Raw genomic sequence first — 13708 nt, 5'->3', positions numbered from 1 at the left:
CGGGGCTAATCTGTTTTTATGTCAAATGGCTTCATTTCCGAGAAACAGCTCTAGGAGTTACAGTAATATATGTCTAGTGCTACAATCTGCTATGTAACCTGCCCTGTTTCTTTACTCAGCAGTGTTAATGTTTGGAATAATACTGATCTCTTCAAACGGTAAAAAGCAGGGTGCCATGCTCTTACAGCATAACAAATGTCTGATTGAAGAGCCATTTAAAGACCAGACCAAGCCTGCATCTCATAAAAATGTGCTCCTAAATTTCCAAACACTGACATTTATTGTCAGTTTTTTTTTATGTGATATTAAAGGCTCAGTGATTCACATTTTCATTGATAATGCCAGATGTGGATTATGGATAATGGATATAATATTGTACAGTACACACTCTTTGGCCTTATCCTAAGCACTCCACTGAGTCAAACATCATGAATCACTTATATTATTAGGTTATTATTAGAAAGGCTTTGAGTTGACCTTCCAGATCACTAACTGCACAGATGGGTGACTGCTGCCCTCCTGTGGTGAAAGCTTTGCTATACAACTTCAGGCAGAATTCATTCTTTCTGTTGTGCTGTGCTATGTGGTTATTCAAGCCAGTGGATTGTAGTTTGGTTGTTTTTTTCTGCCATGATGTGACGTTTTTCACTGTCTTTGTTCTGCGGCAACAATTTTAACTACAGAAAAAATTCTGTCCAGTCTCATTTTACTTCAGACAGGTGGAAGCAGTATGACTCATATGTTACAATTAACATGTCATCGCTGGCACCGTATTATTTCATTTTATTATATTCGCTTTTAAATGTGTAGATTCACCTGGGCTGGTGACATTGCTGACTGTGTTTTACTTAGGTAAAAGTGTATTTCTTTCTGTGCAGGTACGAAACACAAAACTATCCTGGAGGCACGGAGCGGGTTGGGCCCTATAAAGGCATATCCTCGCCTGGGCCCCAAGCCCAGTGGAGAGCAGGGAGGGGGGCCGGTGGACCCCAACACTCAGGAACGAACCTTCCACTGTGAGATCTGCAATGTGCGGGTCAACTCTGAACTGCAACTAAAACAGGTAAGGTAGCAGTGGATGTATTTCTGTACCTAAAATCTAAAGATTAGACTGCCATTTAGATTTAGATTTTTAAAGCACAAGATCAATTCAGTGGTCAATATTCTAAATTTTAAATTATGTTGTTTTATTAATGTTTAATCAAACAATTGTGTAATTACATAGCTGTATTTTTCATTATGTTTATTCCAGTTGGTGTCAATGGTGTAAGGCAATAGGAAAAGTAATGCAGTTTGCTGTGATCTTTATTTTTAGCACATATCAAGTCGAAGGCACCGGGATGGCATGGCGGGCAAGCCTAACCCTCTCCTCAGCCGACACAAGAAGCACAGGGGAGCCGATCTAACGGTAACATTTTACTGCTGGTTTTTAGCTCCTATGACAAAGCACACCTGAACTCCAGAGATCAGATAGCCAGTGATATTTAAGGTTGTGAAGCGTTGGAGTTGGTTTGATCTCCACAAAAGCCCATCAGGTGTTCTGTCCTCAACCTCCTACCTCAACCTAACTGAACTTTCTGAATTACAACAGTTCCAAAGAGTCTGAAGTGAACGGTGTTTGTTTCACTTACATGTTTTGACCTTCTGAAACTAATCATTGTTACCCTCTCTGTCTCTCTCTCCTTTCTCTCTTGTCTTGTACTGTTTTTTATTCTGTTTTTAGTCTTCTTTGACCTTCTCCAAGGATCTCACCAAAGCTTTGGGTGCCGGGCTGTTGCCCAACCCCTTGGCGGTTGCGGCAGCAATGGCCGCCGCAGCGTCCTCAAACCCACTGGCTCTCCGCGCGGCTGCTCCCGCACACCATCCACCTCATCACATCTTGCAAGGCCCGCCTCTCAGTCACGCAATCCTGAGACCTGCCCCAGGGCCCATCCGCACCACCCACGGGCCAATCCTCTTCTCTCCTTACTGACACATAACCATCTGACTTCAGCCAGTCAGGAACATCCACTCCAAAAGCACACTGTGAAGCTACAAACATGATCAACTAACAGCAATTGATAAGGGGGGAAAAAATCTGATAATATAAATATCTGACTGAGAGAATAGCAAGGGAACAGTGGAAAGGAGTACAAGCATATGTCTCTATTTTTCCCTTTACCTGAAACTCTCCATTCACTCTCTCTCCATTTCAAAAGACTTTTTGAGTGATCTGCAGATGGAATTATCAGAGAGGGATAGTCATTATGCATCAAACTCCCTTGTACATTTCTCACCTCCTGGTCCCTCCCTTGCACTGTGGCCCTCTCGTGGCCACCTCAATAGCTACAGAAGAAACACATGCAGACCTTTCTAGAAACGTTCAACCACATGTAGTGTTACATAATTATTCCGGGACAGGTTGTTTTTTCCACCTGTCATCATGGCTAAATGTGTTCTTCTCATCCTATGCACCTCAAAAACAAAGACAATAATGTTATGTCAGTAGGGTAGCTGCTTCCATCAGTCTTTGCTGTGTGCGCCACATGTAGCTGTACAGGCTTCAGCGGCACTGTACATGTCCTGCTCCGTGCCGGAGGTCAGCAGCTCTCCAATTTGTGACATTAGGTCTCCGCTAGATACAACATGACTTTGGCTGACAGGCAGGTGGTAGCCACATCCGAACATGTCTGATGGTTGGGGGGATGAGTGGAGCAGAAAAGTGACTGTGGGGGATTGTTCTTTGCTGTCATTTCCTGAGAGGGTGAGGTGAGAGGAAGGCTGGCACGGGTCACTGGATGGATTCACCACAGGCAACTTGCAGACATACACAGGCCTGGACAAATATGTGTTTTAAAATAGATTGTACCAACAAAAATTGCTACAGGGCACATCTGCCAACCTCCATAACAGTCAGAGAATAGGCTCACCAAAGGGGAGAGGAGACGAAAGAAGCAGCAGAAATCACACATTAATACATAGTTGTACTGCCGGGTTTAAACACTCGATCACCATCTTTAGCTTTGATTGCATTTTATGGAAAGAATTCTGCAGTTTTACGAACAGCAGTTTGAAATAAAGTACTTGAGAGAGAGAAAGAGAGGATAGGTGTTATGCTTCAGCTTGGATTATTTCAAAGCCAATCATCATCCTCACATCTTGCTGGTCTTCGTTCGCAGGCTGACTGTGTAGGTGGCCAAGTATGACTTGCGTACGACCCTTTGTCCGAATTTTTTTCTGCATGCCACCTCACAGCAGGATGCTACACAGCATTCTGCATCACTCTGTTGACCTCTCCCATTTCTGCACTATCCTTCTCCTCAACTCCCTATTATCCAAAGGTTCATATGAGTTCATATGTGGGAGACACATCAACACTGGCAACCATGATGCTGAAAGGCAACAAATTAAATAGAGGAAGTTGAAAGCCAAATACATTCTTTGACAAATGATCTTGAGCTGAAGCGACAACCAAGCCAGAAGCCCAGAGAAGCCGCCCGGAGCGGGAGCCGAGACGTCCAGCCCAAGGCATCTATTGATACTTCCTGTCTTACAACTGAAAGCCATGAAACACACCATGATTTGTTTTCTTTTACAAAGACTGGTGAGCACTTTGTTTTTCTTGTTTGGTTTGGACTGTTGGTTTACATTTATATCACACATTTAAAAAAAAAAAAGAGCAAAATAGAAAACATGATAAAAAAATATTTTTGTAGGTAGGAAATGTTATTAACGTCATCAAGGGAAACAAGGAAAAGGGTGAAATTATCAGAGAGTGAATTATATAAGGGACTCAGCCAGAATGATATAAACAGGCAGATCAATTGACTCAGTGGGGAGCCACAAACACTAGCTAAGCAGCAGCAGCAGACTTATCTTGCCTGACAGCTTGAAACTAACACCCTTTTCTGAACGAGATGTACACTGTGCCCTTTCATTGAGAAGCAATGAGCTCTAATGTCTTACCTTTGTCTGAATATTGCAATGCAATGAGCAATTTTTATCAGAGTGACTTGTTATCATTGTGACATGTTGTGACATATTGTCTGGAGTCATGTGTAAAGTGGGAGCACGCCAGCTGACTGACTTTTCTGTTCTTCCATGAGGAGTGCAACTTCTTGAGGGGATTGAGGTGGTGACGGAGAGACAGAGGTGTAGCTAGAGATAGGGACTGACCCTTCATATTAAAGGGCCTTTTTACTATGGTAATCTCTGCTTGGGGAACAGGGTACAACACCAGGTATCAAGGGATTAAAGCTAGATCTGTTCAACGGGTTTTTGTTTTATTTGGACTTAACGAATTGCATTATGTTGTTGTTTTTGGGGGGTTTTTCTGTGTGTGAGAAATATGTCTAAGTGAAAATCTAGAGGAACATTATCAATGCCATTACTTAAAAAGAGAAGCTGGCTCTGTGTCGGCTTCCACCATTGTGCTCTTTTTGTTGCTGAACGTAATCTTCAAGTTCATTTTGTGAGTGAAATGCTATTCCAGGATCCTTCTTTTCTTCCTGTTGGTGTGTGTACTATAAGTATTCTAGTGTGTGTTGGGACCTGCTCTCTCCCACTCCCCACCAATCAGAGACAGAGGCAGCCTGGATCTATAAAGTGGCCTAACACAACTATGGGGACAAAAACCTGCGTGTGTTTGGTACGGTGAGATTCATCAGTCGTTCTGGATTCAAGTCACAGAGTTGACCAATAACCGAGCCTTATCAAAGTACTGCAAAGATGTCCCTGGTAGGTCAGTCAAGTAGCACCACATGTTCATATTGTCCTTGATATGTTCATAAAGTGGTAAATACCAGAGAGTCATTTTCATCATTCACATGTGGGAAATAAATGGTATTCCTATTTTCTGGGCAGGTATTTCATGTTAGCTGTGTTTAGGCTACTAGCCTTAGCCTTATTCTGCCCTCGGTCTTTCTCAGAGCAGAGAGAGAGAGATGGAGAGGCTATGGTGTAATTTTGTCTTGCCAATAAATTTATTTTTGAATTTCATTATTAGAGGGACAAAGAGTTTGTATGGCGAATTGTAGCAATACCTGACTCATTCTGGCTACTCTTGTTTATTGCAATAAGAAAATTTAACAATAAATGTGTATGTGAGTAAAACATTATAAATGTAATTTAAATGAAAAAGAAACTTTATGGTAAGTACTACTGGTATCAAGAGAAACCATGGTGGAAAAAAGTAAATGTCAATAAATCATTAAATGATACTGTCTGTGGAGTTTTTATGAATCAAACAGCGTGGTGCTTTCTAATGCCATCCATCCAACTGCATGACCCTATCTGACATTGGGGGAGTGTCCAGTCACAGAGCTAGAATTAAAATGAGTGAACTGCTTAAAATCAGGGGTGGGGAACTCCAGGGCTCGATATCACCCTCGGTCAACACACCTGAATACAATAATTAGTTCATTACCAGGCCTCTGGAGAACTTTAAGACATATTGAGGAGGTAATTTAGCCATTTAAATCATCTAAAACTTGCAGGACACCAGCCCTTGAGGCCTGGAGTTCCCCACTCCTGTTATAAATATCTAATCAGCCAATCACACTTAATGAATTTAGGCATGTAGACATGGTCAAGCCAACCTGGGGAAGTTCAAACCGGGCATCAGAATGGGGAAGAAAAGCGATTTAAGAGACTTGAAACGTGACATGGTTGTTGGTGCCAGCTTGGCTGGTCTAAGAAACTGCTGAACTACTGGGATTTTTCCACACAACCATGTCTAGGGTTGAAAGAGAACTGTCCAAATTAAAGAATACATCCAGTTTGCAGCAGTTCTCTGGGTGAAAATGTGCTGTTATACCAATACCCAATTGCTTCAGGGTGAAAGGAAAGCATCAGTAAACTGAACAACCACTTGATACAACTAAAGTATGCAGAAGAGTACTTCTGCAGGTACAACAGCAGAGGGGCTATAGCAGCAGAAGACCACACTTGGTACCACTCCAGTCAGCTAAGAGGAAAACTGAGGCTACAATTTGTACCCACTCACCTAAACTGGACAACAGAAGACTGGACAACTGTTGCCTGTGTCAACATTGAAAATAAATGTTTTAACAGTCACAAGAACACAAAGAGAACAGTAAAGACAATAAATGGCTCTGTGACACAAATTCTTTTTGTCTTTCTTTTCTATCTAGTTTGTTAGGAAAGGTGATTATTATGAAACATATTATGAATCTATTAAAACAAAGCTCATGTCTCACTGATATGTCGAACCTGTCAGAAAGGGTTACAATCATAAAGTGACTTATTTTAAATAGGTCACAAGTAAAAATGGCTGCAAATCCCTGCATGAAGGTGTAATTTAGCTAGACAAATAAAACAGTTTTAAAAACATAGCCCACCAACTCTATGAGCTCAGAGGTCAAATATATATTAAAAGATAGCTGAGGTCATGAAATTAACATTTTAGTCATAGGAAAACTAGACAGTGGGAGGACAGTTGGTGACACTGGTGTTTGTTAAAGCTTTGGGACCTTAATAAAAAAAAAATCTAATGGTTGAAAACTGCTGAAGATTTGTTCCACAAGAGCATACAGAAGAGCAATATCCTTTGTGACAGCAGATGCAACTATGAGAAGAAGTAGCTGACTGGTCCTGCATTGAATCTTCTAATGAAAAGCAGCATTGTACTGCCTGGAGACTATTGCTGATTTCTTGTGATACACAGCCCTCAAGCTGTGTATCACAGCCCATGTGCCCATGAGACTTCTTTTGAGCATTACCAAACAGATCGACTGCTTGGCAGTAGCTGTGTGATTCTTATATCAATACACAATTTGGCCACTAGATGGTCCTGCTGTGATTACTGAGAAGCAAGTCTCACAACGCAAGCACGTCAGACTTGTGTAACACTGCAGTTCTTCAGTTAAAATTATGAAGACTGATAATCACGTACATTCAGTATTGAATGTACACCACGTATAAATATCTATTGTTTGACTGCCTGTCAGCAACGTACAGATGCAATGCATTGCCATATGGCAGAGACAGGCTAAAGGGAAATTGTACAGATGGCTCCTATGCTACACTGTCTTTAGTTTCAAAAGAGAATTTTACAAGTTTGGGTCCTTCCATGTTGTTATTTTAGGTGCTGAAGCCTCGTAAGAAGTACAAGTGTGGGAATAAAAAACACTAATAAAAATAAAATATATTGCTTTTTAAGATATTCATTTGATTATTGCATTTTAAGGAAAATATATTTGTTTAAAATTATAGTGGCACGACTTCTTCTTTTTGTTTTTTTGCCTATAAGAGGCAGACACGACAAGTTCTTTCTCGAGAGGTCCATGCATTGAGACGTGGAAATAAAACAGTGAGGTGGTCAGAAAGAGGTTTTCAAATGGAATCTGAAGAGGCAGAGATGCACTTTTCTCTTAATGGAAGTCTGCTTTTGAGTGGAGAGGGTGTGTTTCAGGTCTACTTTTCTTTCTTCCTGACCCTCTTCTTATTTCTAAGAGGGTTTTTTTCTTTTAATAGTTTTGTATGTTGCAGGAAAAAGAAAGGTATGTAGGGAGCCCTCCTGGTGGCATAGTTGGAAAAAGTATAAGATATCGTTGCATCCCATGAGATGGGATGGTGGGACGATGTATACCCTAAACATCAGTAACTCAAAGTTTCAAGTTATCAATACACGGCTATTAGTTAAAAATACAGGCTGTGACAATGTGATAAATCCATTACAGTCATATTGGCACACTAAGTGGGGGTATTATCACTCATAGAGCTTTATATTGATTCTAACATTTCACCTTATCATACCATCCCAAATAAGATATGTTGATTTAACTCACATCCTATCTGTGTAAATAAGGAGGCACACAACATACAGAGTTTGCTGTTTCAGTTTATGTGTTCATGAAGTCACGCAATGCAATAAAGTGCAGAGTACCTGGAGCACTTTGGGCAATAGGTGCAGCTGTTCAAGCAACAGCAACCAAAATCTACCATCAAAAACAAAAGCGTTCAAATACATATTCACAAAAGTCACTCAACAAAAATGTTGCATATAAAGAGCTCCTTCTATGTAATTGTAGATGGAGCCGTTTTACATGTGTGCTAACAGAGGGACAAATCAGAGAAAGGTGATTTCTACACCTGTTTTTAGTCCTAAACATACACACATGAGACACACATCTTGGTTTCACTGCATAATTTGCCATACAGGTGCTTCTTCAGCACTTCAGCAAGTTTAAACTCTATAAAGTCATCTGGGCCAGTTTAGTGCATGACAAATAAATAATCATTGCATGCTGTGCAATCTTCTTCCAACTTAAACATCTTTTTAAGTTCGAATTTAAAAAAGAAAAAAATAGAAGAAAGGCATTTTGTGGAAGAACCTTTTCAAAATCTGTAGAAATTCAAAGAAATGTTTTCACAGTGACTCTAAATACAGTAGAGAAAATATGAAGACTAAATATATAACCAGTGGAAAATTCTTGGAGGAAAAACGAATTGTAACATGCACAAAAAAAAGTCATTAATTTGACATATTCTGAGTATTAATCCACTTTCTGTATGCAAGAAATGAAAATAGATATTAGTATAAACTGTAAAAGTTTCTGAATTATTGAAAGTCATGGGAGCCCACTGAGATATTTTTTGAGCAAATAGTTGCCAGTGTAACGACTCAGTGTGTTACAAAGCCTGTGTTGCATTTCAACTACACTGTAAAATGTAATATTGTGTTTAATTAAAAATATTAAATAGGCTGAACTCAATTTTTATCAAATTGTTATTAGAACTCAATTTAAATAAGTTACCAGTACTTTTTATGCAAAAACGCTGATAAACTCCATTTATTTGAGTTGTCTTAACTTAGAAAAACTAAGTAAGCTGGAAGTTTTGCTTCTCAGTGCGGAAGGATGAAAGATGTGTTTTGAAAATGCCACGTGACTACCGTCCTCCTCCCTCTCGGATCAGTCCGCATGTTCACGGTGCATTTTTTATGGAATATGTTGAGCAAACCTGGAGAAGCGTCAGCTCAAGATATTATTGTTGTCATTGCTGTGGATCTTTACCTGATACACTGACTTGGTGAGTAAATGTTTACTCTTATTCAAACTGATTTTGTGGCTTCTCTTAGTTTAGCACCAGGTTTAAAATCTTGCTAGCTAGTTAGTGTTAGCCTAGCGTTGCTGCTGCCGCTGGGCTCGTCTTACTTAAAAATTAACACCACAGCCTTAAAAACCTTACATAAAACTATGTGGTGAAATTTTCTGTTGATTGTTTGAAATAAATAAGTGAGATAAGAGCCCAGACAAAATTCTTCGGGAGGTGCAGCCGTTAGGGGTGGGGGGTGGATAACAGAGCTCTCCGAAAACGTGGAAGCACTTTTGCAAATATGTGATATTTTGATAAATTAAGTAGATATTTGAGCATTACATAGCTACATTGTCGCCTGAAAATATCTTAAAAGGTTATTTTGTGACCCAGAAAGGGTAGTCTGGGGAAAAGGAGGATCGCATTTGTCGGCCACGGTTGTCGGAGACCTGTGCGCATTTGTAAGCGCGGCAATGGCGGAGGAGCGCCGCTGAAGAACTTATTACTTTTTCTGGGTCACAAAATAAACTTTTAAGATATTTTCAGGCGAGAATGTAGCTGTGTAAATTTCAAATATCTGCTCGATTTATCAAGACATCACATATTTGCAAAAATGCTCCGACGTTTTCGGAGACGTCTTTTTTTTTTTTTTCATGCTTTGTGGCAGCTTTAGAACATCTGTGGCATCTATTAATGTCAAATCTAGCCTTTATTTAACAACATAAGCAAACTCTATGTTACAATGGTTGCACAGCCATTAAGGATCAAATCAGTTTCTGAAAAATGTTCTGTTTTTTCTCCCTCTGCTTGCTTCTTACTGTCTTTGAGGCTCGGGACCAGCACTCCTGTTGTTGGACAGAAAGACATCAACTCAGTGGTAAGTATTTTGGTTTTCCAATATATTAGCAACTGTCAGTGACATTTATATTAATCAGGCTGAACTTTAATCATACTTTAGATCAGCCTGTTTTACTTGTTGTTTTATTTGTGCTTTGGTTTGGGGAAGTTGTTTCTTTACTGATCTTTTCCTGTCTTCTGTTGTTAGACTTGAGATATGACTGCACTATGCTGTTGCTGGTGACCACAGTTAATTCTACAAGACATGCTGTGTAAGTAAACAAACAACAACAGTTTGGTCTGCATTTCTTGAAAGATCACACCCCCCAAACTTAGTTTAGAGAGTCTACACTGTATATAGTGAAGTCTGCAAGTTTTCTAACAGCAAAATCTGTTTTGTGCCCAAAATCATTTTGCACATCATTGGAATGAAAGTTATTGGTAAATGGCCTGTATTTATATAGTGCTTTTCTGGTCCCTAAGGACCCCAAAGCGCTTTACATATCCAGTCATTCACCCATTCATACACACATTCACACACTGGTGATGGCAAGCTACGTTGTAGCCACAGCCACCCTGGGGCGCACTGACAGAGGGGAGGCCATGTTTGCATAGCCCTTTTTTAAAATGATGCTTTCATGACATTATTGTGTGTTGGGTGGTGGTCAGGGTTATCCAGACTGACAATTTGGGACATTGAATGTCACCTCTCCGGTGGGGAGGGAGCCTGAGATTGTCTAAATTGGAGTCTGTTTTATACCAAATGCAGAAAAAATGTTTTAAGAAAGCAATTAAGTTCATGTTCCAAAAAATATGATTGTTTGCTTGCAGGACAACAGGAGAGATGAGTCCTCCGTCACAGATGGTGTGGTCAGTGAAGATGGTCGCCTGCAGGTTCAAGCTCATTGCATCTCCAACCCACATCCACTGCCACTGTACTTAAGGGAAGTTAAAGACTTTCTTCTGCACTTACATTTGGATCACCTCGATCCATGACAGTCATTCAGGCAGTAATGCCTGGACTGGAAACAAGCATCCTTAAAATAATACAACATTCCAGCTCATGTGTTGGAATGGAAAACAAATGTGTTGTTTAAATTAGAGACTGCACTTGTGACAGAACAACAAATATTTTATTTTGATTATATAAGTAATGTAAGTACAAAACAAACTTGTGGTAGGCCTAAACTTATTTTCAGAATAATTAAATCTGAGACTTTGTTTCATTGTAAGATTATAACAGTGATGGCAATATAATTGTTTGTTGTTCAGCAGAACAGTGTCCAGTATGTTGGCTGTTATACTTTGTTGTGTTTGAAAATAAAAGTTGGGCTGATTTTAACATCATTACAAAAATTGTTGTTAATTATTTTTAAAAATATTCATGGTACCACAAATTGTTTTTTCATTTAGTTGAACTTAACATGTTTGTCAGTAGGTAAACAATTAGTATTGTACAGTCAGAAATATCAAGTTCTTGTTAATACTGCAAGTCTGCAGTATTATGTCTGTTAGGACAACTAATGTATAAGTTGTCCTAACAGTCATCTTAAGTAAGCTTTACTTAGTTTTTTTGAGGCAACGAGTTTCCATAATTTTTACTACTTAATACTGCAGTATTAGTAGTAAAATTATGGAATTGTTGCTCAAAACTAGTAAAGTTGCTTAAGATGACTGTTAGGACAACTTATACATTAGTTGTCCTAACAGTCATCTTAAGTAAGCTTTACTTAGTTTTTTTTTGAGGCAACGAGTTTCCATAATTTTTGAGTTCTGGGAACTAACAAGGCTGTACAGTGTACTCAAAATGAGTAAGTTGCCCTAACTTGGTCATCTTACGTAAACTTGATCCAATTTTTTTGAGTTCTGGGAACAAATGAGCTTGTACAGAGTACTCAAAGTAAATAAGTTGTCCTAACTTAGTCATTTTTAGCTAAGCTTTACTCAATTTTTTTGAGGCAACGAGTTTCCATAATTTTTTTGAGTTCTGGGAACTAATTAGATTTTACAGTGTACAGAATGAGCAAGCTGAGTCGCAAATCAAATTGTAATCACAATTCAAACCCCACGGATAATTAATATCATATCAGATACAGAGCTAATGGAACCACCAGCATGAAAAGACATCACTCTCTCACTCTTACGGCTAAGGTTAATTTAACCGCATGCTGCCTCCACCAACATGACATGGCAGGGTCAGGTACATCAGAACAGATAATTAGACCAGACTCTGCAGATAGCCTGGAAGGAGACAGAGAAGACGCAATGGAGCAAATGATTCCATAATGCAATTTCTTTAACTAGTTGCAATATCGTGTTGACGCCAAATGTAGCTCTTTCTTTTTTCAGTTCAACTTGTCATCTTTTTTTTTTCAAATGTTGAAAGTCTTTCTGTTCAGTGCAGTGTTTGTGCAACATCGTTTACCAGAGTTACACTATAGCATAGGCTCCTCGTTTCAGATAAAAAAAATAACTGTTTGTCATTACTTTTAATTTTGGACTTCCTTCCTTCATTTGAAACATGTCTCTCATTTGTTTCATTCATGTTCTTTCTATTTTTTTCTTAACTACAAAGAACAGTCTTAATAAAAATTAAGAAACCTTTAGACACCCAACAGGCATCCGAAGAAGACATGAAATTAAGCGATCAATCCTCTGACTAATATGTTGTTCTCCTTAGGGAAATTAAGTCAGTCCTCAACAATAACCAAACTGCAGCTCGGGGTCACTCACAAAAAACGGTCCCAGAGGAAATGTGTGGCTACAAAGAGCCCATGTAACATAACAATAATGTAAGTGCATTGCAGCAGACCTTGAGTCTACTATGCTGGTCATTATGAACTCTTGAGAGACAGTTGCCCAATGTGCTTTCACGTAGCATCTCTGCAGTTTCAAGGCTGCGCTGTTGGTGACCGGATCTCATAACACAAATGTGAAAGAATGATCTTCAGTCCTTCGTGCAGGAGTAGGCGGGCCAGTCAAATTGGCCTTCTGTTTTATCACAGCATGGGTCATGGAAGGAGTGAATTGAATTAACTATTACGAAGAAGTGAATTGAAACCCATGAATAAAATCCACTGCCTGCACTGATTTTTGTAATTGCGACAAATGTGATAGGAAAAAAATGCACAGTGCATTTAAATAAAATACATTAAATATCTTTTAAATGCTTGAGAATTTGAGCCCTCTGCCTGTTTATTTTCCCACAATGCACTGAGCATTTCTTCTTTACTCACCTCTTTTTGCCCTCTACGGTGCATCTGGAAAGTATTCACAGCACTTCACTTGTTTCACATTATGTCATGTTACAGCTTGTTAACAAAATACGTTTTCACCTGTAAATTCTACACACAATACCCCAAAATGACAAAGTGAAAAAGTTTGTTCACAGCCTTTGCTCAATACTTTGTTGAAAAATCTTTGGCAGCAATTACAGCCTCAAGTCTTTTTAAGTATTAAGTTACAAGCTAGAAACACCTATTTTTCTTTGCAGAACCTCTCGAGCTCCATCAGATTGGATGGGAAGCATTGATGCACAGGTATTTTAAGATCTCTCCAGAGTTGTTCAATCAGGTTCAAGTCTGGACTCTGGCTGGCCCACTCAAGTACATCCACAGAGTGGACCCAAAGCCACTCCTTTCTTATCCTGGCTGTGTGCTTAGGGTTATTGTGCTGTTAGAAGATGAACCTTTGCCTCTATTATTCTGGCATAATTACTTCTATCCACAACAAATAAATCAAACAAATAAAAGCTCTTAGACAGCACCTCGCGTTTACGCCGGGCTGTGAGCTGTCCTACCTTTAGGTTCATACCACCCCCTTTTTAACCAGAATC

The 13708-nt window shown here is 39.4% G+C and overlaps 1 protein-coding gene across 2 annotated transcripts in view; it reads left to right on the top strand.

Moving 5' to 3' along the window:
* The window catches only part of znf385a (zinc finger protein 385A), a 52313-nt gene extending 47132 nt beyond the window's left edge, over window positions 1-5181 (top strand). For both annotated transcript variants that reach the window (XM_031746896.2, XM_039603894.1), the window contains 3 exons: window positions 879-1063; window positions 1316-1408; window positions 1724-5181. In XM_031746896.2, the coding sequence (XP_031602756.1) occupies window positions 879-1063; window positions 1316-1408; window positions 1724-1972 (527 nt within the window). In that variant the 3' untranslated portion in view covers window positions 1973-5181. The remainder of the gene's footprint in view (window positions 1-878; window positions 1064-1315; window positions 1409-1723) is intronic.
* The last annotated feature ends 8527 nt before the right edge of the window (window positions 5182-13708 follow it).

Source organism: Oreochromis aureus, linkage group 20, assembly GCF_013358895.1.
Source record: "Oreochromis aureus strain Israel breed Guangdong linkage group 20, ZZ_aureus, whole genome shotgun sequence".
In the NCBI taxonomy this organism is placed as follows: Eukaryota; Metazoa; Chordata; class Actinopteri; order Cichliformes; family Cichlidae; genus Oreochromis; species Oreochromis aureus.
This window is presented reverse-complemented; position numbering and strand designations above follow the sequence as displayed.